Below are 27980 nucleotides of genomic sequence, written 5' to 3'. Positions count from 1 at the left end.
ACCTTTGTTCCCTGGGAAGTAACCTCCGGCTGATGAAGGCTACAGGTAAGTCTCGGCCCTCCTCATTCATCTGTGCTAGAACAGCCCCCACACCATGCTCTGAAGCGTCCGTCTGGACAATGAATTCTTTTGAAAAGTCGGGTGCCTGGAGGACCGGTGCTGTACACATTGCAGTTTTCAGGGTGTCAAAGGCTTTCTGACAGGCGTCAGTCCAGATCACAAGTCTCGGCTGCTTCCTGGAAGTCAGCGAGGTCAAGGGGTGCACAATGTTGCCATACCCCTTGACGAACCTCCTGTAGTAACCCGTGAGACCCAAGAAGGCTCTCACCTGAGTCTGGGTTTTGGGCGGTTCCCAAGCCAGGATGGTATCTATCTTGGGTTGCAGGGGGGCCACCTTGCCGCTCCCTACTTGGTGCCCCAAGTACACCACTGAACCCTGCCCAATCTGGCACTTACTGGCCTTGATTGTGAGGCCTGCTCTGCGCAGGGCCAACAACACTTCCTGGAGGTGGCGCAAGTGTTCCTCCCAGCTGGCGCTGAACACTGCTATATCGTCCAGGTAGGCGGCGCTGAAATCTTCCAGTCCGGCCAATACCTGGTTAACCAACCTCTGGAATGTGGCAGGGGCATTCTTCATCCCAAAGGGCATCACCCGGAACTGGTAGTGCCCATCTGGTGTGGAGAATGCAGACCTCTCTTTTGCCCCATCAGTCAAGGCGATCTGCCAGTACCCAGACGTTAGATCAAACGTACTAAGGTACCGGGCAGCCCCCAACCGATCGATGAGCTCATCAGCTCTGGGGATGGGGTGCGCGTCAGTCTTGGTGACCGAATTGAGTCCTCGGTAATCCACACAGAACCGAAGTTCTGGTGAAGCACCAGGCGCTGCAGCCTTTGGGACCAAGACCACTGGGCTGGCCCAAGGACTGCTAGAGGACTCAACCACCCCTAAGGCAAACATCTTGGAGACCTCCTCCTTGATGTATGCTCTGACCTTGTCAGTCACCCTGTAGGCCTTGTGCCTCACAGGAGTGCTGTCCCCGGTGTCCACATCATGGACACACCACTGAGTGACACCAGGGATTAAGGAGAACAGATCAGGGAATTGTACCAACAGATGGCGACAATCTTGCTGTTGCTCAGGGGTCAGTGTGTCAGAGAGGACAACACCATCCACTGACCCATCTTTTTCTTTTGCACACAGGAGGTCAGGAAGAGGCTCACTCTCCTCCTCCATCCCAGCATCTGTGGCAAGGAGCATGCCCACTTCGGACCTTTCTAAGTGGGGCTTTAACCGGTTGACATGCAGGACCCTTAAGGGGTTCCTGGGAGATTTCAAGTCCACCAAGTAGGTGACATCGCTCTTCTTCTCCACAACCTCAAATGGTCCGGTCCACCTGTCCTTGAGCGCACAAGGTTCCACAGGGGCCATGACCCAAACTTTCTGACCAGGTTGAAGCTCAACCAGAGTGGCATTCTGATCGTACCACCGCTTCATCTCTTCCTGGCTGGCCTCCAGATTTGCCTGAGCAAGATCTCTGAAGCGCCGAGTCTGGTTCCTAAAGGCCAGCATGTAACTATATACATCCTGGGGAGGTTTCCTGGGAGATTGCTCCCAGCCTTCTTTAACCAGACTCAAAGGTCCTCTTACCGGGTGACCATACAAAAGCTCAAAGGGGCTGAACCCTAGAGACTTCTGTGGCACCTCACGGTAAGCAAACAGCAGGCATGGCAAGAGGACGTCCCATTTACGCCTCATTGGTTCTTCAAGACCCATGATCATGCCTTTTAGGGTCCGGTTGAATCTCTCAACCAGCCCATTACCTTGAGGGTGGTAAGGAGTGGTAAACTTGTAGGTTACCCCACACTCCTTCCACAGAGACTTCATATAATTCGAAATGAAGTTGGTGCCCCGGTCTGACACCACCTCTCTGGGGAACCCCATGCGGGAGAAAACACCCATCAGTGCCCGTCCCACCACGGGGGCCGTCACTGTTCGGAGAGGGATGGCTTCCGGGTACCGGGTGGCATGGTCCACCAAGACCAGGATAAACCTGTTGCCCATGGCTGTCTTGGGGTCCAGTGGCCCCACAATGTCAATTCCCACTCGCTCAAAGGGGGTACTGACGACGGGAAAAGGTTGGAGGGGAGCCTTCTGCTTCCGCCCACTTTTCCCACTTGCCTGGCAAGTTTGACAGGTCCTACAATGGATATCTGAATCCCTTCTCATCTGGGGCCAATAAAAATGGGTGACAAGCCTGTCATAGGTCTTGTCCTGCCCCAGATGTCCAGCTAACGGAACGTCATGAGCCAACCCCAGTAGGAAGGCTCTGAAGCGCTGGGGTACCACCAGCACACGGGCTGACCCAGGTTCAGCAGCCTTAGGCTCGCTATACAGGAGGTCGTTCTCCCAGTAGACCCAATGTGATCCTGACTGATCACCTGTCGTTTGGGCTGAGGCCTGCTGCCTCATACCCACAAGAGAAGGGCACACTTTCTGCTCAGCACAAAATTCCTCCCTGGAGGGACCACCATCCTGCTGCCAATGGGTCAGCTCGGGCAGGTCTCCCAGTTCGGCCACTTGTTCTCCTGTCGGTTCCAGGGCATCCCCCTCAGGGTCTGCTCCCTCCTGGACCGCGGGAACGATGGGGGACGGTTTCCCGCGCCCCCTGCCTCTTCTCTTCACGGTTGGGACCTGGGCCATACTTTCAGGCTCCGGGCCCCCATCAACACCCTTACTAACTGACATGGACCGGGTGGTCGCACACACCCACTCAGGCAGACCCAACATTTCCAGATGCGCTTTTCTCTCCACCTTAGCCCAAGGGGAGTCCTCCAAATCATTGCCCAAGAGACAATCAACAGGCATGGCGGGCCTCACAGCAACCTGAAGAGTACCTGAGACCCCCCCCCACTCAAAGGGAACTTGAGCTACCTCACACTGACTCTGTGAGTTGTCAGCAGCTACAACGGGGTAGAATGCATGAGGGACCACCTGCTCTCGGGACACCAAGTGACACTTGACAGCTGTCACACTCGCTCCGGTGTCTCTGAGAGCTTCCACCCTATGGCCATTAATGGTCACCCACTGCCTATATTTCTTAGTGTTACTAGGCAGAGGGGTTGGAGGGACCATTTCCACGTCTCCTAAAGAGACCAGGGACATTTCTGCGGGACCCCACCCACCGGGGGCACCCATCTCATCCCCTCCCAGGGCTACACTCGCTACCTGACGAGGGGGTGCACGCGGCGGTGCATTCGAATCCTTCATGGGACACTGGGGATCATAATAACGGTGTCCCACCTGCTTACAGGCATAGCAGGTCATGGGGCCCCTGTGAACAGGTTTACCTGTCGGGGCCTCTGGCTTCTTTACAGGGGGAGGCTGGGAACCCTTCCCTTGGTTCCCTTGGGGACTACTTTGGGGCCCTTTCTGAAACTCCCTCTGTTTACCCCTGTCCCCCCCACTCTTCTGCTGGGGACCCTGCCCACCTTTGGCTGAGTCTCCCACTGGACCCTTGTGGACCCTGGTACTGACCCAGCGGTCCGCCTCCTCAGCAAGTTTTCTAGGGTTAGATAGCTTGCTATCAACAAGGTGCTGGCGTAGCTCTGGAAAACAGTTATTAGACAAGTGCTCCCAAGCAAACAAATCATAAAGAGCATCATAACTATCAACCTTGCTACCCTTTATCCAACCATCCATGGTTCTGCAGAAAAAAGACACATATTCAACCCACGTAGTACAAGGCAACTTCTTACATTCTCTAAAGGTTTGTCTGTACTTTTCTGGAGTTAAGCCATATCTCAGCATTAAAGCATCTTTCATATGAGTATAAGACATCCTATCCTCAGCAGGAAGGCTCAACAAGGTATCTCTCCCCTCGTTTGTAAAGCGGCTCCACAACCCCGTTCCCCAATCCTTCTCAGGGACCCGGTGGGCCAATAACGCTAACTCATATGCTTTAAACCATTGGCTAATATCTTCATTCTTACTGTAATCTTTGATCACATCTTTAGGAAAATAAAACCTACTTTCTGCAGGCACGGATGGAGTGCTGCCACCAGAGGGATTCAACTCTAAACTCTTAGTTTTAAGCTCCATCTCCCTCACCATCTTCTCACGTTCAAACGCTAATTTCTCTCTCTCAAAATCTAATCTTTTGCTCTCCATTTCAGCTTCTCTCTTGCTTCTTGCATTCTCTAATTCCAACTGCCCTCCTAATTTAAGTTTTGCCATTTCCAACTTGTACCCCCTCTCCTTCTCCCTGTCTTCTAATTCTTCGGGGGAAAGGCTCCTAGAGGACGCACTACTGCCTGGAGATGACACTGGCCCACCTGTGGGCTCTTCCTCTTCTTCTTCCTCTTCCGGTACCACCACCGGATCAGAGGGATTTCTGGCCTCTAACCAGGCCTTCAGCGCTTTGAGGAAGCCCTCTTTCTTTGAGACACCTGTGGTAGGAACTTTAAACTGCTTGCAAAATCCTTTTAGATCTTTTAGCGTGTAGGAATCTATCTTCTCCTTATCAAATTCCCCCACAACATTCTCCACAGGTGTAGCAGCTCCGGCATTCTCCATGGTCAAAACTGGCAGTGTTTAAGAAAATAAGCTCCAGGAAAGCGGAGAACAAAAATAGGCAATCCTACCAAAACAGAATGTGGCTGCGTTATGGTCTGCTTTCACTATGTAGCGTACACTAATCACTGCACATGAGTCATAAATGCAAAGTTCAAAATCCTCACCGCTGACCACCAATGTTAGAACCGGCGGTCTCTAGTTGGCAGAGGTATACACTTCTGACAAATAGGGACCAACCAACTCTAGTCAGGGAAAGGGGATTACACACTCAGATAACCCCTGCTACCCCCTTGGTAGCTTGGCAGAGCAGACAGGCTTATCTCAGAGGCAGTGTGTTAAGCATTTATGACCACATACAGTAATAAAGTGAATACACTACAGATGGACACGACACAGAAGTTATTATAAAAATAGTATTTTTATATAAGGCTTAGCACAAGACCAAATAACGACAAAAATATACCACAGTCTTAATAAATACTCTTTGGAAGGAAAAATAATAGTTCAAGTAAGGTTTCTTCTTGGCAAATAGTTCGTTAGCAAAGTATTCTTCTGAGCACAGTTCTTTGGCAACAATGTAACCCCCACAGGAGTCACACGACGTCGAGTCTACAAGATTCCCAAGGTTCGGCGTCGACCGCGAGGAGCGCTACGTCGAGCCTGGAGTCGCAACAGACCCCACAAGTACAGTACCTTGAGAAACGAAGAAAACGAGGATCCACGGCGTCGAGATGTCGGCGTCGAGGTCGGCGTCGATCGTGCCTCGGAGTCGGGCCAATCCGCAGCGGCGTCGAGGGATGTCGGGCCGGAGCAGCGCTCACGGCGTCGAGAAGGGCGTCGAGTCGATGCGATCAGCAGCGGCGTCGGGACGGGGTCGCTTGGAGGCAGAGCCGATACTCACTCCTCACTGGCGTCGATACCGGCGTCGAGACGGGGTCACTTGGAGCCGGGGCCGATACCCACTGCTCACTGGCGTTGCTGCTGGCGTCGATCAGGCCCGGCGGCGTCGAGACTGCAGATTTTCCCTTGCGTACTGGAAACAACACTTTCCAGCAATTCAGCAATTCAGTAGATGGTGAAGTCCTTTGGCCCTGTGACTTCAACAGGAGACTGGCACTCTTCCAGTCCTTGGAGATTTTCTAGCAAGTGTTCAGAGAGTACACACCAAGTTCCTCTCTCCTTGTTCCTTGGCAAAAATAAAGAAGCAGCTTTCAGGTTCCTCCACAGCAAAACAGCCCTCTGGCAGAAAGGGGAGGCAAGTCCTAAGATCAGCAGGCTTCTTGTCCTTGGTACAGGTTTCCTTGTCAGAAGTGATCTGAGTTCTTGGTTCAGGGGTCCTTCTCTTATACCCCTTTTTCCCTTTGTTCCCTTTGTCCAAGCAGGGCGATTCCCACCATCTCAGGTTTGTTGTGGGTGTTGCCAGGCAGAGGCACCTGGCCTATTCACTGGGCAGGGCAGAGTCCTCAGCCGCCCAGCAGGAGGCGGAGCCAGTATTGTCACTGGTAGGAGCAGGGCTATCAGTCGCCCAGCAGGAGGCGGGGCCAGTATTGTGTCAGGCAGGGCAGGCTACTCTTCCCTCACTCTACGTGTAAACGCCCCATTCACCCCACACTGACTCACTCAGACCTCTGGAGCCACTCAGCCCCTGACACACACACCAAACCAGCAGAGACCGGTAGATAGTTGGACAAGAAAATAGCCACTTTCTAAAAGTGCTATTTTCAAACATAGAATTTAAAAACCATCCAGCCTAAAGGGTGTGTTATTAAATTCTGAGTTCAGGGATACTAAACTCGACTTGCTACCATGCTCCCTGAGTCAGATAGATTATAATGGAGTTAATAATCAGTCTGCCCAGTCTGGCCTATTGGAGGCAGGTAGCCCTTCAATAGTGAAAAACGAAAATGGCTGTAATTCACTATTAGGTCATGCCACACACATCAGGGCATGACCTACCTTTTACCAACAATGCACCCTGCCCTAGGGCCTACCATAGAGGTGTCTGAAATGTGGCAAAGGGAAGGTTTAGAGACTGGTAAGTAGGTTTCCTTACCAAGTCGACATGGCAGTCAGGGACTGCACGCAGGCGCCGCGGTGGCAGGCCTGAGACACATTTTGCACGCTGCTTCTGTGGGTGGCACAACCAGTGCTGCAAGCCCACCAGCAGCAGTTAACTTACACGCCCTTGGCACACGCAGTGCACTAGACTAGGGTCTGAACAGTAAGTCAACCAAGCCAATCATGGTAACACCAATCAACGTAACAATTTAACATAGGGAGCACTTGCACTGTGGCACTGATCAGCAGTGGCACAGTGCCCAAAGCAATAAACCAGCAAAAACATCGTAAACAGAGGAGGCAAACAGAAAAAATGGAGGAGAGACTCATGCCAATGATGCCAGGTCTAACAAATCCCCTCGCCCTAACTTAGTGACAGTAAATCTAAAATACCTGCTAAATGATTGGTAAAGAGACAATCCTTGAGAAATAATTACATGTAACAGTTATTGTTGTATTTATTATAACTTCCCAAAGCTGTAAGACAGCCGATGCACAGGGCAAATGAGAAAAAGATGTGTGTTCCAGCATCCATCCATACCTGCAGGTGAGAAAAGAAATCCATAAAGCAAACATCAGAGATGCTGTTGCCCTAATGGTATATCAGACTTCTACATACATGTATGGTGTCTGTACTTCTCAGCTTTTAAAGCCATTCTTTGAGATCACGGTCATTTAATAATAACAACAAATGCATTCTTATATATAAATACGTTTCCCATTATTAAACAATTAGGTGGACACATCAGATCAGGACATGGTATTAAACTGGCAGGGTTTCCAAGGGAAATCAGCACTCACATGCTTCCCTCTTGCAGTGATGATTCTGGGTGTTACCGAAGGAATGACGCTTTGTTGCCCACAGAGCTTGGAACCTATCCCTGTCCTCCACAGATCCGTTTCAAGGTGCTTAAGGCAACTTGATATATCGAATAAGGTCGCTCATTCCATCTTCCTCACTTGTCCCCCTGCTCTGCAGTTTAAGGATGTCTTCATAGCTCAGTATTCCTCTCAGTGCAGGTATTTTGTTTTGAGAGGGTTTGGATTGGCATGAATGCTCATCTGCCATTCCTAACACACATGGGTTCAGGAGTGCATACAGGGGCTTTTCTTACTTTGCACTGTGGTCGCAATCTGACATATGTGTACACAGTAGTGCTCATTTGGAGTTAGTGTACATAGCAGTGCACTTGATGATATACTGCACAGAGCAGCAAACATGAAGGTATTGAACAGAGATTAGCAGAGTTGTGGGCATCGCACTGCAGTACACACTCATCAGTCTCTGCGCACAGCAGTGAACACTTGGAGGTCTAACAGACATGAAGGAATAGGCAAGGGTTTCCACATATCATCAATAAAGTATATATAGCCCAACTGAGTGAAATAGATAAACTGACCTAGTACTCGCCAAAAAACCTATTTTAGGTTAGAATACCAGGTGGGTTGATTCAGTGTTTAATCCTCCTTCGGTCCTTCAGCTGTTGAAGATGAGTAACATAAACACCTAGGGAATAATTTATAGTTTGGGTCCAGCCACAGATTGGCCGAGCTCCTGCTCCACCAATCCAAGGGTTGCCCCCGTCATTTAGAACTGGTGATTGGCTGAGTGTCAACCATTGTCAACCATTGGCAGCAGCCTATCTGCCTTTACTCCATTAGGAGTGCTGTCCCAAATAGGGACTGGTCCAATCTGGATCAAAGGAATTGGTATATATGAGTAAGTGGTCGGGAGAATCACAGATGTGAGAAGAACAAAAGTTCTTATTGAAGCCATGTAAGTAAAAACAGATTGTTAACTGAGTTACTTTCATATCTCCATTGTGGTTTACAGAGCATGCTAGTTTTCTTGAATGGGGCCATTTTGGTGTAGGTCTTTTGGGGAGTTGCACAAGAAGCAAGTTGAAACCCTTAGTGAGCATGTCATGGCACGAGATACACCCATGACAGTGAACAGGAGGTTCCTGTACACACAGTGGCATATCTTAGATCTCTGCTTCAAGAGAGGACAATAACTTTGGATGGGTGAATGATGTCAAATAGGATTGTGTAGTGGTCACAATAACAAAGTCTTTATTGCACAGAGATAATTGGAGACCCAGAGAAACAAAGAAGTATCTAAAGTATGCCTGTACACACACAAATATATATATATATAGGCTAGTGTTGTAGAAAGCATTTAACGCTTCAACGCAGAGGATGAGATAGTCACGCCCTCTACATTACCGCTAAAGTGTGGCAGATGTGCCAATCTCATCTTCCACAAAAGTTTAGAAATATATATATTTATTGAAAAATCACAAGAAAACAAAAGTCAGCTAGGGCAAAAATCCAGGTTCAAAAGTATACAATGAGTCAATGAGAAATGAAAAATGGAAAAAAGATGTAACTTAAAACTGATAAACTCAACAAAGACAAAAAATATATTTCCACTCCAACGTCCTGTCTACCTAATTGTTTGCTCAGAGGCTGTAGAGCAAACTTAGTTTTAATGTTCTGAGTAACTTCTTCTATGAATGGGTCTGTGAGTGGGTACACAAATCTGTGATTGTGTCTGTGTGTGAGTTCTTGACTGTCTGAGTGGATATGTGAGTGGGTGCGTGAGACTGTGAGTGGGTCTGTGAGTGGGTGCACAAGTGTCTAAGTGAGTCTTCAGAGTGACAGTGGCTGTTTGAGTGGGTGCAAGAGTCTCCACATGGGTCTGTGAGTGGGTACACGAGTCTGTGACTGTGTATGTGAGTGGGTGTATTCATATCTGAATGGGTCTGAGTGTCTAAATGGGTTTTCAGAGTGAGTGTAGCTGTCTGAGTAGGTCTGTTGGTGGGGGCAAGAGTCTCTGAATGGGTGTGTGAGTGGGTGCATGAGTGCCTAATGGGTTTTTAGAGTGAGTGTAGCTGTCCGAGTGGGTCTGTGAATGGGGACAAGAGTCTCTGAATGGGTTTGGAAATGGGTACATGAGTGTGACTATGTCTGTCTATGAGTTCTTGACTGTCTGAGTGAGTATTTGAGTGGGTGCATACATTTGTGAGTGGGTGTGTGAATGGGCCAATGAGCCTCTGAGTGAGTCTGTGAGTGGGCGCGTGACTGTCTGAGTTACTATGTAAGTGGGCATATGCATCTCTGAGTGGGTCTGTAAGTGGATAAGTGAGTGTCTGTGTGACTCTGTGAGTGCATGCATCACTGTATAAGTGAATGTATTCTTTGTATTTTATTTCGACAAGGTTCGCAGCTCCACCATGATGTTACGGGGGGCACACTGAGTGCCACAATGGGGTTGTGACTAGAGGCATGTGACAAAAAAAAATTATATTTATAATTAACAACTAATACCAAGTGCATTATTCCCACAAGGTCAGGGTAGTTAAATCCGGAATCCTTCCACATCCTTTCCAGTTAACAAATATACCTCTGGACCGACCCCAGTTTCATTTAATGGCAGCTCTTTTAAAATTGGTTTTGATGCAGTCAAGCCTCCTCTGTGATGTTACATGGGGTCCACGCTGAGCGCGACAATGGGGTTGTGAATCCATACATGTGAGAAAAAAAAGAAAATTACGCATTCTAAAATTCATATAAGATGCCTAACACACCCCTATAATACCCCTTGGGGTCAAGGTACTCCTCCCTGACACCTTCTGTGCTTTTGACCATCTAAAACACCGGCTCTGCCTCATAAAATATCGGCCACAACATTTTCCTGAGCTTGTGGTCAGCCAAATAACAGTACCCCTCCTGCCATGTGCATTTGCGTAGCCCCGTGTCAGAGTCGTGAACACTTTGCGTCCCTATCCAAATACAACTGGAAATTTCTTAAAATTACTCACCAACTACTGATCGGATTTACACCATTTAACAAAACGGGCACTTTCTGGACCAACAACTACCTTCCTGCCAAATTTGTTGTTATTCCGTTCAGCAGTTCAGGTTGCAGCTGTGTCTAAAGTTTCCTATGGAAAAAGCGTTTTGTTCCCCCCCCGCTTTTGATGAGTCCTTGCTTCACGAATCACCCCAAACATTTCAAAACAGCAGCTGAAGTGAGTTGCAAACTAGTTTTGAAAATTTCGCAAGGATTCATCAAATGAAGCGAAAGTTATTGCCAAATGAAAAAATGCTCTTCCTATGGAAACTAGGTCCACATTATAACTAGCTAGAAATTCAGCAGTTATGGTTAGCTGGGCTAACTATAACACGCACCCCTGCAATGCACCGTTTATGACATCACATATTATATTACTCATGACTTGGTCAGTGACATCACTGATGACATGATCCACAGAATCTCTGACGCAAGAACTCACAGGCCCATATCCTTTCATGCATCCACTCCAACTTACACTCTACCATTCCCAAACCCATTTACACATCAATTTCAATACTTACACAGCTACTCACTGATTTATAGATCAACACACACATCCACTCACTCATGCATACAGGCAATCACACACCCACTCTTTCACTAATACAGACACTGACATATCCACTCCTACACCCATACAGCCACTCACACACTGAGTCAGTCACCCAGAGTTACTCACACACCTACTCACTCCCCCATATAGCCAATAGCACCGCCACTTATTTACCCATACAGTTACACACACACTCACTCATACTGATACTAACATGTACTCACTCACCTATACAGTCACCAACACAAGCATGCACTCACCCATACAGCCACTCTCTTATTCATTCACTCACCAATACAGTCACTCACATACCCCATCACTCACATATACTGCCTTTAACATATCTAGTTACTCACCCATATACTTCTGACACATTCACTCACGTGCACATGCACTCACTCTCCAATATATCTATATATATATATATTCACTGAAAAAACCATAGGTTTTACACATGTTATAGTTATCTGGACATTTTACTGATAAAAAACCATTGAAATTCCCCCGTTATAGTTAGTGCAGGCAACTATAACTCACGCGACCGCAATCCTCTGCTGATGACATATGTGTCTTTATGAAAAAAAATATTTGTAATATATGTATAGCTAAAATTTAATGGAAGAAGACATGGGCAAATAAGTGTCTAAATACAGTATTAGCATCAGCAGAGGATTGCGGTCGCGTGAGTTATAGTTGCCTGCACTAACTATAACGGGGGAATTTCAATGGTTTTTTATCAGTAAAATGTCCAGCTAACTATAACATGTGTAAAACCTATGGTTTTTTCAGTGAATTTGCAAGGTTTTTTAAATGCTAATTCCTAACTATAACGTGTGTGAAACCTATGGTTTTTTCAGTGAATTTGTAAGTTTTTTAAATGCTAAGTTACTTTACGCCGTTCGTGGCGTGCGCGCCCACTTAACGCAGTTCGTTCCATGCGCGCACGGTGCGCTTCGCGCACCGTGCGCACATGGAGGACATATTATGCGCTTCGTTGTGAAAGGTAATCTTTTAAATTTTCATTAGACGAAATAAGCGACCGCCAGTAGGTAATATATATATATATTTTCCAATAGTCCTGTGACGATTGCGCAACACCAAACACGTACAGACCACAAGATGTGCCATAAAGTTTCTCCGTGCTTTTATTACTCCAAAGTCAGCATGACGCATTTCGGCTGTGAACACACAGCCTTGATCACATGACCCTCCGGTGAAACACACGATTGATTTATAGTGACACATTGGATGTTCTGGCTAAGTCGTGTTCAGTTGTAAAAAGAGCTAAACAAAATACTACTATTGCGAAAGTATATGTTAGATCCATAAATATATAAATAACTTTGTAAATAAATATTTTGTCATAGTTTAATATATATAAAATATATAAATATGTATTAATAATGTACAAAACAATTTTGCTAATAAATAAGCTTTTCTTGTGAAGCCTAAATCAAGAGCATAATTATAGCCAAGTGGCTAAATCAATACTACATTATATGAATACGCCCACAATAAAACTCCTCTTCACGCAGTAACCTTAAAACCAATAAAGTGCTAGTGCTAAAATCCTGTAATGTGCAAAATTTGTGCAAATAAATTATTCGTCCCTAAAATGATATTAAATTCATATCACATCCAACATACCAGTTGTCTAAAAAAAAGATGATGGTAAGTATAAACATTTACAAATTAATGTGTGTGAGCAATATACTGATTGATGCTTCAATTTCTCAGTTCCTAAGCAATAAAAAACTCCGAAAAATTTTGTTTTTGTTTTTTTTGTTATAATATTTAGACTAAAATGTTATTGTGAATCAAAAGCCACTTAGAAGTATCATAATTCAATAATCATTCATCAGAAATTACAGAACTAAGCCCCCATAGACTCTTTTTCCCTTTCTAGGTTGGAAATATAGTACAATAATGCACTTATGCTAAGAAAACTTGCTGATGTATAATTATTTGGGACCATTATTATTGGTCTAAGAGGGTACCCTGAGCAAGATTGGAATTACCTCAAATGGAGCTCTCTATGGTAACCAGATGAGATGACACTTATCTCAGGTTGAAATTCATAGAGCAGAAATTGGAATTGGAGTTTGAAATTACAGAAAATTATGGAGATCCTCTCCTGTATTGAGTCCCTTCGGAATTCTGGTATCTAACAAAAGGATATATTTAGATTCCAATTGTCTTAACTGCTTCTCTCTGTTTCCGCCTCTCAGATTCTTTTTCACAGAGTCAATGACAAAGTAGCATAAATCATTCAGGTTTTTATTATGTACCAATTTGAAATGACGTGCTACCGGGTAACTTTCTTCTGAATTGACTATTGCTCTTAAATGTTGCAGGATACGATTGAATACCTGCAGTTTAGTACTTCCCACATACTTCATTTTGCAGGTGCATTCCAATACGTATACTGCATAATCAGTGCGGCACGTAAACAGATTTTGAATTTTGACAGGGCTACTCTCAAATGCACTCCAATATTCTGTAGTATTTATGCCAAATTTACAGGCCCTGCACGAAATACACTTGTGGAAACCTGTTTTAGTAGACAGCCAGTTGCTAGAGTTTATCACCTCTGGATTAGATCTAACCACAGAATCTCTCATTGAGGGAGCTCTTCTAAAGGTGATAAGTGATTTCTCCGGTAGAAGAGGGGCTAAAGTAATATCAGTCTTTAATAGAGGCCAGTGTTTATCTATGATCCCCCTAACTTTATTTTCCTCCACACTAAATGTGGTTATAAGTCTGATCTCTCCTTGACTTATTTGTGGATCCTCACCATTGTTCTTTAAACCTTTAGTTTTAGATTTAGCAGTGGTATTTAAACACTCTTCTCTCGTATGACTATTAGCCCTAATTCTGGCCTGTTGTAACTCATTAAAACAGTATCCACGAGCAAGAAATCTTTTTTGGGCCTCTTCTTGACATTTCTCTAAATCTATATTGGAACTACAGATTCTGCGCATACGTAAAAATTCTCCATAAGGTATGCTTTTGATGAGGTGACCAGGGTGGGCACTGCTCGCATGAAGGATAGCATTCCCAGACTGTGTAGTCTGGTTTGAATTTCATTATTACTGATGCAGATTTCAACGTCCAAAAATTGACAGAAGATTTACTAATGTCAGCAGTAAATTGTAAATTTAAACTGTTGTTGTTAATGGTATTCAGAAAAACATTAGCTGATTCCGGGGTACCCTTCCAAATCATGCATATGTCATCTATAAACCTCCAGAATCTTATTACATTGGAGTCAAACATCATTTTATGGGTGTCCCTGAGGACATGCTCCTCCCACAACCCAACATGTTAACAGGCATAGGTTGGAGAAAAACAAGCCCCCATGGCAACTCCTCTTTGCTGCTGATAAATCTCTTTGTTGAAAAGAAAATAGTTATTTTCTAGATAGATTTGTATCAAACGTAAAATTATACCATTGTGTTGACTAAAATTAATATTACGTTTGTCTAAAAAATATTTTACAGCTGTTAGTCCATTTGCATGATAAATACTCGTGTATAGGGTACATATATCCATAACCACTAGTACATAGTCTTCTTCCCATTTCACATTATTTAACTTTGACAGAAAGTGTCCTGTATCCTTAATATAGGAAGGAAGATTTTCCACTGATTCATGCAGAAAATGATCCACATATTTGGACATAGGTTCCAGGAGACTTCTTTGGGCTGAAATAATCGGCCGTCCTGGTACTGGTATAGTTTGTTTGTGAATTTTCGGAATGAAATAAAGTGTACGTGTAACCGGAAATTCATTTTTCAGAAAGCTATGTTCTTGCTTGCTTAATAAACCTTCCCTCTTTCATTGATTTAATTCTTTGAAGACAGTCTCTTTAAGACATTTAATGTCATTGAATGATCCTTTCCTGTAACACAGGTTGTCCTCCAAATATCGATTCGCCTCTTCCATATACAACGTACGTGGCCAAATAACAATGTTGCCTCCTTTATCAGCCTTATTGATAATGAGGTTAGAGTTGCTTTTTAATTTTTTCATTAACTTTGCATATTGTATTTCCATGTATTTATATCTTCTCTGTTTTCGGGATGATACAACCTGCGATGTTTTCAACTCTTCAATTACAATGTCATTAAAGGTATTGATAGCATCTTTTGGCATAAGAGGTATGAACGTTGAAGGTGGTTTGAAATGACTGTTGCATGGAAGGTTACTCATTATGCCCATAGACGCCAAATCATCCTGTGTAGAACCAGTAATACTTTCTCCATTCGTTGATAAGGCATGTATGGTTTTTAGAATGCTGGTGTCTGCAACTTGAAATTTACTAGTGGGGCGTTCTATAGTGGATATAGTTGTTGCCTGATCTTGTACTTTATTCAGTTTGAAATGTTTTTTCAGTTTGAGCTTTCGTATAAATTTGAAAACATCTATTCGAGTCTATACATAGTTGAAACTATTACGTGGGCAAAAAGACAAACCCAGTGATAGAAGTTGAGATTCTGCTTTGGTGAGCACTGTATCTGATAGATTAACCACAGTATTATCAGGAATTGTGGTTGTTGGAATCTTATTCACCATTTCTTTCCCCTGCCTCTCTTGGCGAAGCCTCGCCCTCTTGCATTTCCTCCTTTGTTTGCGCCGCTCATTGTTTCTGCTACGTCTTTCTTTTGTTGTTGCGTCTGCGGCTGAAGGGTTTATATATATATATATTACCTACTGGTGGTCGCCAGTAGGTAGTTATAGTTAGGACCTATTATCCATAGGAAATTCGTAACATTCTTTCCCAAATAACTTTGGCGCCGGATGACGAATCTTCGCGAAATTTCCAAAACTGGTGGGATGCTCGGGTCAGCTCCTATCCTGAAAGTTTGGGGGTGATTCGTCAAGCGGGGGCTGAGAAAAAAGGGGGGTCCCAAAACACGTTTTACCCATGTTATTTCCCATAGGAAGTTTTAGACACGGCTACAGCCTGAACTGCTGAACGGAATTACACCAAATTTGGTAAAAAGGTAGCCCTTGGTTCAGAAAGCACCCTTTCTATAAATGGTATGAATCCGTTCAGTAGTTCCCGAGAAATTAAAAAAATAGATGTAAAGAAATCAATTTCCCATAGGAAACTATAGACACAGTTATAGCAAAAACTGCTGAACGGAATTACACCAAATTTGGCAAAAATGTACTGCTTGGCTCAGAAAGCGACCTTTTTATAAATGGTGTAAATCCGTTCAGTAGTTTTTGAGAAATTAAGAAATAAAGATAGTGAGATCTAGAGGCACGGTGGATCTGCGCACCCTCCCGATCACGAGCTTTATTCTAATTGGCTGTCAACACTCCAAACCAGGAAGTGTTGGTAGCCAAAACAGTGAAACAAAAGCGAAAAACAAGGAAAGGGGGCAGGGTAGAAACACCCTGACCCCCTAGGACTGCTCAGGGGGTCCCATAAGGACCCCCAGGGCCAAAAAAAGCATTTTTTTAAAAAGGAAAATCGCCTGAATTCGCCCTGGCGTCTCGTATCCGGCCGAGAAAATAAAAAAAAACTAGGGGGCATATTATCAAGCCAGGCAATAAAATAATTGCCGCTTTAGCGGCAGAAAACTGCCGTTAAAACGGCGATAATGGGCTTGAAAATATGCTCTATGGAATTCCAATTGAAGCCCATGTTAGATGTGAAGGACGTCTAACATGGGCTTCAATTAGAATTCCATAGAGCATATTTTCAAGCCCATTATCGCCGTTTTAGCGGCAGTTTTCTGCTGCTAAAGCGGCGATAATTTTATCGCCTGGCTTGATAATATGCCCCTAAGTGTGGGGTGATTTTTACACTAATTTTCAATTGGTTCAAAAGTGAGAGCGCATTTAAATGTAAATAACGTCCTCGTTCATGTTTCATGTTTCATATAAGACTATTGTTATCTATCTGTGTTGTTTGGGGTTATTAAATGTCAGCAGACAGATTAATATAACATTAATTTAACATTTCTAGCGCCTGCCTTTGATGCAGTGCCGAGCTGGAACGTTGAAAGGCAGCGTGCCGAAGGGAGCGCTGCGAGCGGTGTTTCGTGCGCGCACTTCACCTTGCCACCAGCTTTCTGAGAGCCTGCCTCATTGTCAGCGAGAGGGCCGGCTGTCTGTTTCCTACCCATGATACCATATGTCGTGGACTGGGCTACAAGTGGCCCACCAACATGCCAGTGCAAATGTTTCCTCACTTAGGTGTCTTATCTCCAGTGGGCAGTATCGGATGAGGCTGGCTGACAGCAGTATGGCAGGGACACCCTCTGACGGCTCCATCAAATGGCAGCTCTGCTATGACATCTCGGCCCGCACTTGGTGGATGGTGAGTTGGCAGCATGGCTGATTTTAATTTTTTTTGATTTTTTTTTTACTTTTCCACTTTCCCTCCCTCTCTGGTGTACCAGACCTCCCATTTATCAGGTTAGCATTAGGAGCGGGTTTTTTTTCTCACTTTTAAATCCTGCATGCCACGCGTGTCCCACATTGTACTTTCAAAACTTTGAAGTGTATGTACAGAGTCCGTGGGAAAGAAGCTGTCTTTAAATGAAATGCAAAGCACGTGAACCTTATAAATTTGCATATGTTTTTTTCTGTTCATGGTGTTTGCTAACACCTAAGATAGAAGTATAAAACAAGCATTTACAATGCAATGGTCTCGGCATTGTTAAAGTTAGAGCTATTGGCATTGCTCATGACATTATTTTTGTTAATGTTTTTGTTTTTAAAACATTTAAAGAAACGGCATTGTTATTTACAATGTCAAAAGCTTAATCTCTCTCAAATGCGAGACCTATTGCATTTGCACCCACACACAGAGCCACACACACAAAGCCACCCACACACACAGAGCCACCCACACAGAGCCACCTACACAAAGCTATTCACATAGAGCAACCCACACACAAATAGAGCCACCCACACAGAACCACCTACACACACACACAGTTACCCACACACAGACAGAGCCACCCACGCATAGAGCCACCTACAAACATGGTAGGTAGGAATTAGAGTGCTGTACTAGGACGAATACAAAAGTTACACAATGACAGGCATTTAGTTATATAAAATTACAATGAAAAATATCGGTTGTGCATCAAACTGCTTAATATTAAACTGAGTACATTCATCACGAGTTTGGAGGGACTCAGAGAGGGTAAAATCAAGGGGAGAAGATATTTCCATAGATGTCACAAGAAGGTAGCTGATGGATGAAGGAACTGAGGAAGGAATGGGGGAGGAAAAGAATGGAAAGGGATGTGGAGGTGAAGTCCGAGAGAAAGATATCAGGACTAGATCGGGGGTCTCTTTCAAAGGGTAGTTTCAGCTCCTTCTCAAAGGTGCATATCGGCGCACAGGTGCAAATGCTAGGAGAGAGAGAGATTTCCAAATTCTGTCTGCACTCCTGAAAAAGACTGTGCCACAGTCCCCGTACTGCGAACCGATCTGAGCTCATAAAGTACATTATGGGCATTGTTTGGGGAAAGAAGATGGAGGGGGAGTGTGGGGGGTAATCATGGCCTTGCAATTAATGCACATTTTTTGGTCTCTTTGCGGAAGCAAACCACTACATGTGAAACTGCCTTAAGAGGGCTAGATATATTTTGGGAAGACCAGTCAGAGGAGAATTCCCATAGTAAGCATCTTGTAACCCAAGAGATTGTACGAGGATTTGGAGGGCCTGTTAAGGAACATATCAACGAAGCCTCCAAAGAAATCTTAGATAAAAGTGCAGATTTTTAGAAATCATTCCCTTGAAACTGCACATGGGGTCTTTTGTCCGGGATGAAACCCTGCCAATGTCTGCCTGTTTCTAATCCAGTTCGCCAATGGATCCAAGCCAATATTGTACAGGCGAGGTCGAGCGGAGGGCTCGATGAGGAGAAACTCATTTTAAAGGATCGTGTTTCAAGTGGTGGCAGGTTGGACAGTCTTGTAATTTTTGCACAGGTTTAGGAAGAACTTCAACTTTTCAGGAGAGGTTATGTCAAGACAGACGTGTGTATCACCAGAACACGGACCGATTATTTAAGACAGGCTCCGGCTATGTAGGATAATTCTGCATGCCGTGCAAAATATTCGGTCAAAAAAGCCACCACCGAGTAAGGATGAAATGCTGAGATGGCTCACACGGGATTCACAATTGTTTGCATGTCACAGAAAGATCTGTGTAGTGGTTTATGTGTCATTGCGAACAGTTCATTACCAGTGGCAAATTACTATACGTTTCCATAGTAAAGCCTGCATTTCACAAGTTTAAGAATTTAATCCCTCCCTGCCTTTGTAAGATACAAAGCTGTCAAGTGGCTTCGTGTTATTTCCGAGACATTCAGACAGCCCTGCTTCTTGTTTATTTATTTTTAACGCGCAGCACTTTACAAGTTAGGATTCTGTGCCCACAGTTGCAATGGCGCCACTTCAGAGTTGTAAGGATGGAATTAAATATGCAATTTGCAGGGTAAACATTTTGCAGCAAAGACAAGGTTGCCAGGAAGTTCTATGCCACTTCGGCAGGCTACTGTTTTTTTGGGTGTGGGATTTCCTTCTAAAAGTCGCCCGATTAGGGGTGGTGGAGCAATTGTTTCAACTGAAGCAAACAAGAGCTACCATCCCCGGAACGGAGTGATTTGAGAAATGAAAGCCCAGGGATGAAGTCACTGTGGGATAACTCGGCTCAGACTCTGCACGTGTACGAGCAAGACCCCTGGTGAATGGACTCGGTCACCTGGGACCAGGCTGGTGCCTCTTAAAGGCCCGATGGGCTGGGGCGGGATCTATCGCAATGTCAGGCGCCGGCTGATGTACGATCGAGGCCACAGCCACCAACTCGTGAATGTTGCCTCTTTCCAATGACTCCTTTTGCTGCAAGAATACTGAATACCCAATAATCGTAGTGGTCCGAGATGGGGGTTACACATCACACGTGACACTTGACGAGCTGGGAGGTCCTTTTAGTCTGCACTAGCACAAAATACCCCCCCACACACTCACCCCCACGCAGAGACATGTTATCTTGGCCCACTGCTCCCGTTCCGTTATGCAGTGAGAGCAACATAGCAAATGGATTACAACTTACAAGCATCTCTCCCGCCACCTCCGAATGTCTCCCGACCACGGTATTCTTCCACTCCCTTCGCTTCCCGCCTTACTGCCCCAATGCCCGGTGTCTGTCCACACCTTCTACCCTTCGCTATGTCTGAAACCACTCACCTTGCGGGCTCCTGGTAATGCAGAGCAGCCTTTCTCCTGGAGTACCGCCGGATCCCTGAACACCTCCTGGCTGCCCCTCTCGCTGCTCCACTCGGGTCTCCGCTAGTTTGTAGCCTCTCGGCCCCTCAGAGTCTATGCTCGCCGCTCTGGTGCCACCTTGACAACTTCCGGGGGAAATAGAAGCCGCACATGAAGGGCGGAGAGGCAGGGGGAAGCCGGCAGGGGATGGCCGAACGTGGCGAGAGGCAGAGGGAAGACGTGGGTAGTACGGGGACGTGTGAGGGACAAGGTTAGCAAACAAGCGAGTCCACGCTGGGCAAGAGAACGAGGCTGCAGCGGGGAGGAGGAGAGCCAGCGAGGAAGGTCCCTACTCGGTGATGGGGGCGGGAATACGCTGAGCAGAGAGGAAAACATGCAAACAAGCGAGTCCACGCTGGGCAAGCGAACGAGGCTGCGGCGGGGAGGAGGAGAGCCAGAGAGGAAGGTCCCTACTCGGAGATGGGGGCGGGAATACGCTGAGCAGAGAGGAAAACTTGGAGGGTTCGGTTCTTACAGCAGACATGCCAACCCTCCCGATTCAGGCAGGAATCGCCCTGGACACCACCGCCTTTCTCCGAGGTCAAGCAGAAATGCCTCGGAGAAACGCAGCGGCATTTTCAGATTCGGGGGCATGTTTTTGTTTCTCTCCTCTTGCCATTGGCTGGAATGTTTACATTCCAGAGGAGAGAAAGAAAGTAAAAAACACGCCCCCGAATCTGAAAAAGACGGGGCTTGTTTGGAGAGACAAAGCTCTTCTCCAATGGCTGACCAGCATTTAAGAGGCCAGCCAATGGAGAAGAGGTAAAAAAAGGGGCTGGTTAAAGTCCCACTCCTAAAACGTTAAATCTCGCGAGCGAGACTGCGCAAGCGCAGCCTTCGCTAGCCGAGACCTAAAAATGTAAAAAGGAGAGTTTTATTGGGATATTGTCTTTGTTTTATGGAAGGACTAATTTAGGAAGGAGAAGTAAAATTTTTGAATATGAACAGTTATAAATGGGGTCTAACGGGCCTTTCACATAGTTAGAATTGCGTGCTTATCAGAGGATTAATTAACAGTGCATTTGCATTTTATATGTATTATTTTAAAGGTACAATATGAGACGCTTTGAAGAAAACAATCTTTTCATGCTTAGGGCTTTCTTCGACGTTGGCGAGTGGGCATAAAAATCTCTCAGGGATAAAAACGTTGTTTACCAACTGCTGCCTGCTTTGTAATAACAATATTAAAGTCATTAAGCACTTTCGCTCGCGTGCTTGTGTGATGCCCGGCCCTGTGGCGGGCTCTGGAGATTTCTGGGTGCAGCTAAAGTTGAACCAAAGCTCTAAGTCGCAGGCTGTGGTCACCGGCCGGGCCAGGGGTCCCCTGGCACGAACCTGGCCGAGTTCGCGAGCGTACAATGGGCCAATGTGGCGGGGGATGCGGGCCCCTCTGCTGGGAGGAGTGGATCCCTGACTCCGCCGCCTCCTTCTAGCTTGTGCCGGGTCCGGTATGGATCCACTCATTAACGGCCGCGTTTTGTCGATTGCTTTAATTGTTATTCCCGAGACGAGGCGCGATCCTTCGCAGGCGCAAAATGGCAAATTCTTTGAGGCCAGTGAGCGCATCCATCCGAGGGCTGGTCCTGCCCCGAGAGCCATCGGCGGCCGGGACTTCAAAGCCTCAGTGCGGAGGGAGGACTCCGAGCCAGAGGACGCCTTCCACGAGGACTGCCTGTGGGTACCGGGGGCTCCGTGGAGAGGCGAGCTGCACCGGGGAGCAGCGGGAGCTGTGGATTACTGGCAGCAGCAAGGGTGTGTTTGTAAACACAAGAGGCGAACCCGGCGACCGACAGCGTCAGAGTCCACAGCCCACCAAGGTAGCCTCAGCCTCACAGAGCCATACAGCCCCTCAGAAGAGCCTCAGCCTTACTGTACCACAGCCTGCTAGGGGAGCCGCAGCCTTACAACATCACAGCCCACCAGGGTAGCTCCAGCCTTACAACACCACAGCCATTAGGGTAGCCACAGCCTTACTGTGCCAGCAGGCCACCAGGACAGTCACAGAGGTACAAAACTCCAGACCACCAGAGCAGCGACAGCCTTACCGTACCACAGCCCAACAGGGTAGCCACAGCCTTACAATGCCACACAGCCTCACAAAAGCAGGCACAGCCTTACAATACCACAGCTCGCCAGATCAGCCACAGCCTTACTGGTCCAACAGCCCAGCAGAGCGGCCTCAGACTTACAATATCACAGCCTAGCAGGGCATCCTCAGTCTTACAGAACCACAGACCACCAGGGAAACCACAGCCTTACAGAACCACAGCCTACCAGGGAAACCACAGCCTTACCGACCCAAAACCACCAGGGAAGCTACAGCCCACCAGGGAAGCCACAGTCTTACAGTACCACGACCCACCAGGGAAACCACAGCCTTACAGAACCATAACCACCAGGGACGCTACAGCCCACCAGGGAGGCCACAGCCTTACAGTACCACAGCCCTCCAGGGAAGCCACAGCCCGCCAGGGAGGCCACAGCCTTACAGTACCACAGCCCACCAGGGAAGCCACTGCCCACCAGGGAAGCCACAGCCCATCAGGGATGCCACAGCCTTACAGTACCGCAGCCCACCAGTAAAACTACCGACTTACAACACCACAGCCTCTCAGGGATGCCACAACCTTACAGTACCACAGCCCACCAGGGAAGCTACAGTCTTTCGCTACCACAGTCCACCAGGGAAGCCTCAGACCACCTGGGAAGCCACAGCCCATCAGGGATGCCACAGCCTAACAGTACTGCAGCCCACCAGCGAAGCTACTGACTTACAATATCACAGCCCACCAGGGAAGCCACTGACTTTCGCTACCACAGTCCACCAGGGAAGCCTCAGCCCACCAGGGAAGCCACAGCCCATCAGGGATGCCACAGCCTAACAGTACTGCAGCCCACCAGTGAAGCTACTGACTTACAATGCCACAGCCCACCAGGGAAGCCACTGACTCACACTACCACAGCTAACCAGGGCAGTCACAGCCTTACAGTACCACAGCCCACCACAGTCACCACATCCCAGCAGGGAAGTTACATCCTGGCGGTACCACAGCCCTGGTGTGACCCTAATTTGGAGCACCCGGAATATTCTAACCAGTTGTACTCTAAAACGATACTTTGTTCTCAGATCCACTCCACCAGTGCAGAACCAGTGGTCGAACAAAACCAACGTGGGTGCAACTCTAATTTCCGCCAGAGAACTCTGCTGATAGACTGGTCCTGGGTGATTTTCGTGCAAAGTTGTAGTCACTTACATTGCTGTTGTGGTTTGAGCTGGCAGCTTTCATTTGCGCTTAGGGTCGCAGCCAGATAGAGAGCGCCGGGTTTGTGGCATCATCATGGTTTTCAACCTGGTTGTTTGCCTCTGGCAGGAGGCCCTCCAGCTGGGGTCAGGCGTGGATACAAAGAGGACTCTCCCAGCCACAAGGCAGGTTTAAATAACTGAGGGCATGCCACACTTCATGGCCCACAGGACCAAACCCCTGGACACTCCCCACATCTGGAAACTACTGTCTGGCAGTAAACAGCAAACAGGAGGCGGAGTGGGTGGGGGGGGGTGGGGGGAGTCCAAATGGTGATTGTGTCCCTCGGTGCCCACTGAACACTCGCAACCGCAAGTCGCCGTGCCTTAGTTTAATCTTTAAAGTCACCCCCCCACATGCACACATACTTCTGACATGCTGAACCCCCGTACTGCCCCACATGTACACATACTTTTGGCGTGGGGCTTGCCAATGCACATGCAGGTGCCAGGGTCGCTGAGCGGAGATAAAGGCTGTGAGATCCTTGATTATTTATAAGGAGGGAGAGCAGGGGAGGAAGTCCCATCAACGTAATATTTTAGTGCCCTTTTAACCGAGACAGGTTTCAATGGTGACTTTTAAGCTTATTCCTGGTAGCTTTGGCACAAAATGACAATATGTTCTCATAGAAAGATGTACATTACGTACTTAAAACAGCACCAAACAACAATGAATTTAAGAAACAAAACAATAAAAATCCTAGGCAAGTATTAAAAGAAACAAGCATTGGCATAGCCAATAGGTCTCGCATTTGGGACCTTATAAGTGTTTAGCCATGCAACAGTTGATGTTGTTGCACCAAGGATATTGTGCTGCACAACTAAATACTTATAAGGTCCCAAAAGTGAGACCTATTGGCTATGCCAATGCTTGTTTCGGTATGCAGGTGTGCACAAAACGCTCATGAATAACAATGTTAGAGAATACCACTACAGAGGGCTGTGGGCTGACATGTATTTTTAAGGAAATTAAAAAAAGAGCAATGAAGAAAATAGGAGAAAACAGAGAATATCAAATAGAAAAAGTGAACATTCAGAAAAAGAGGGGTAGATAGAAAGTGGAAAGAAATAACAGAAGGAGAAAGGATGGGTGATAGGAAAAAATGACAAGGTGAAAGGTTTGAAGCGTGAAAGGAAGTGTGAACTGAAGGTTGGCATGGCGAGAGGGAGAATAGATTGAAGGGTGAAAGGATGAATGTAAGACTGAAGGAATCAGGGGGTGGAAGGTTTAATAAATGGGAGGGTGGAAGAATGGGCAGATGGGTGAAAGGATGGAGGAAGGGGGTGTGAAAGGATGGTTAGGTGAAAGGATAGGTTGATGTTGGGAAGGTGAAGGCATGGAAAGATGGGTGTATGAATAGATGGGTGTATGACTAGATGTAAGACTGAGAGGATGGATGTATGGATAGATGGAAGGAGGATGAAAGGCAGAAGCGAGTGCTTCTAATGAAGGTTGGGCTTGCTCTCTTCCTGTGGTCATGTGATTAAGGTGTGCTTCAAGTGGGGGGTATTTTAATTTGTTGGGTACTCCCTTACCTGTCCATTTAAATCCCTGTCATTACTTCATGAGTGAGCCCAGGACATACCTGCAGCGAGGTGCCTCAGTCGTGCCCTCAGTCAGCCCTCATTAATCTAGAAGTGAACCCAGAATAAACCTCAGCCGAGGTACCTCAGCCATGCCCTCAATCAGCCCTCATTAATCCGGAATAAACCTCCACCAGGATACATCAGTGTGCTCTGTAGCAACCAGAAGTGAGCCCACCGTAACCCTCCGCCAGGGTACCTCAGTCTCGTTTTGTGCAATCCCTGCTATTCCGTACGTGAGGACAGCGTAACCCTCAGCTCTTCCCTGTAGCAGGCCTCGCTAGTCTTGAACCCAGCACATAACTTCACCGAGGTACGTTTGCCATGCCCTGTAGCAACCCTCGATATTCCAGTCCAATTGGCAGTCCAATCACCGTGCCACACTTTCTATTGTTACTGCAAGTAATATACAGGCAGCACTTCCAAGCCACACCAGTCCGCCTTTCCAGCACCCCAAATATTCTAAGTAAACCCACATTTAGTTCTGCCAATGCGCATCTATCCTGTATTCCAAACCGCCTCGGTGATGTCTTGTATTCATTACGGCACCAGGCGTTTTCAAGGCCCACAGCTCTATAAACGAAGGTCAGCCGCGTGGCACCTCCCTGCACTTGGAAAAGCCCCGCATACAGCCCTACCAATGCACCTCACCCACATCCTAGAAGTGACGATTTTTTTTAATGCTCTTTTTATACGGCGCAAACTCGAGCAGATGGTGTTGGGGCGCTTTGCATCAGCACCAGTTAAATTACACAAAGAAGTATGTATACAGCTCGGCTAATGCTGCTCAGCCCTGCACTACAGCGCTAGTTATTTTTTATTTATTTATGCAATTTTATACAGCGCCGACTTTACCCAAAGGTGTCAGAGCGCTTTACAATTGAATCAAGAGCATTGCATGAGGAGTTTTACAAACGTACCCGTTACAGATTAAAACGGAAAAGTTGAAAAAGTAAAATGAAATAAGAGGGGGCAATCACAGCAACAAAACAAACAAGCATTGGAAAGCGAAAGTAATAGCGAGGACGGCAAGCTGTTCTCAGAGGAGTGAAAAAAGAGCAAGCGGAGGAGAGTGGAACGGGCTTAAAGGTGGTTTAGGGGAGCAGAGGTAACTAGCATTGGAAAGCGAAAGTAATAGCGAGGATGGGACGCGCTGTGTGGCAAGCACGCGAATGGTGCGCGCGCAGCAGTGATTGGCGGCTGCGCGCGTGCACGCTCGCGTGCACTCAAGCTTTAGGCCACAGGCAGCACTTTAAAAATCCCACAAACAAAATGTCTCTCCGAGCCAGCGCATGCGCTGGGCTCAGCGAGACCTAAAAATGAATACAATGAATATCCTAAACCACACCTAAATGTTAAATAAGGAGCTATGTGTTTTTACATTTTAAAGTAAAATAAATAAGACCGTCTGCAGCTAAGCCAAGTCCCGAAAGCCTTTTCTATGTCCAGTGATGCCCCCCAGCAGTTAGTGTAAGTCATACTGGCCCAGTCGGTAGTCCAGAATAAACAGCGGAGATTCAGGAATGTGTTCCTACCAGGGATGAAACATTTCTCCCCGGTTTTATGATTACAGGTATCAGAGGTTCTCTCATGCAGTCAGACAGTTTGGCCAGCTCCCTAGCTGCTACATAGACTTGCAAGATTCAAGGCTTCAGTTGGGTATTATAAGTGGCATAAAACTTGATGGTGAGGCCATCTGTACCAAGAATCCGACTCCTAGCGATCTGCTTATTAGACAATTTGATCTCTTCAGGAGACAGTAGGGCATATAATTCCTGTGCCTGTAGTGGGTTTAGAGTGTGGGTTCCATTATTATGCAGATAAGTTACCACCAAGTTTTGGTCAGAATACCTAGGAACCCTGTAGAGCGTCCTATTATAACTCTCAAACTCCTCATTAATACCCAACTGCGAGATGACTGTGTCTCACGAAAGTCTGGATTGTCCCTATGGGTACACGGGGCACCTTCGATCGCAACAGCCAAGCTATCAGGCTACTGGCCTTGCTACCCAGCATTTTGACATTTGACTTATTCTCTATGATCCAAGGTGGACAAGTGCTGTAGCACCCTTTATGTACAGGCCTCTCTCCCTTAAAGGCTCCCACCGTCTCCGGATTGGCCACCCACACCCTCTCAGTGACCTTGAAGGGGTCCTCTATTCCCAGAACCTCTTTCCTCGAATCACGCTTCATGCCAAACTGTATTTTCATGCTCCCCCTCACCACCATCTTGAGCTCATCCCATTCTACAAAGCAGATCCAACGTTCTGAGTAAAATAATGGGCTATGTTCTCTCCTACATGGGATCTGAATAGCTCATCTACCAATGCCAGAGGCTGCAAGCACCAGGCGGAAAATTCCAGGTGTGCACGCCCCCAAAAAAGATCACCAACTGTGGGCTATGGTCTGAGAGAGTCTTCCCTATGTATTCTGCATTAGTGTATTCTTTCACCAAAGCCCTGTTCTCCTTTCTGATAATCAGAACCTGCCTCTATGGTTGTAAATCAGATCAATTTGTGTGTGTAGAGTATGCAGTGTTGAGTAGTGTGAATATCCGTCAAGCACAGCTGTAGAGCACACCAGACATCTACTGTTTGCATGTTGAGTGCCCATTGTTGCAGTTGCCTGCTGTTAGTGCGAGATTGGGCCCCTGCCAGTGGCATAGTGGATCTATCCCTCACAAGATCCCGGACACAATAAAAGTCCCCGCACCAGAAAACCATGGAAAGTGCAGAGTGCAGGTGTTAAA

At 46.5% G+C, this 27980-nt stretch overlaps 1 protein-coding gene across 1 annotated transcript in view; it reads right to left on the bottom strand.

The window, feature by feature from the left end:
* The window catches only part of LOC146854876 (sodium- and chloride-dependent GABA transporter 2-like), a 183692-nt gene extending 156232 nt beyond the window's left edge, over window positions 1-27460 (bottom strand). The window contains exons 1-2 of the mRNA XM_085651051.1: window positions 27338-27460; window positions 7072-7175 (exon numbers count right to left, since the gene is read on the bottom strand). Of these exons, the coding sequence (XP_085507177.1) occupies window positions 7072-7175; window positions 27338-27460 (227 nt within the window). The remainder of the gene's footprint in view (window positions 1-7071; window positions 7176-27337) is intronic.
* Between the last annotated feature and the right edge of the window lie 520 nt (window positions 27461-27980).

The sequence above is a fragment of the Triturus cristatus genome, chromosome 4_1 (genome assembly GCF_964204655.1).
Source record: "Triturus cristatus chromosome 4_1, aTriCri1.1, whole genome shotgun sequence".
Taxonomy (NCBI): Eukaryota; Metazoa; Chordata; class Amphibia; order Caudata; family Salamandridae; genus Triturus; species Triturus cristatus.
Note: the sequence above shows the minus strand (reverse complement) of the source record. Positions and strands in the feature narration are given on the sequence as shown.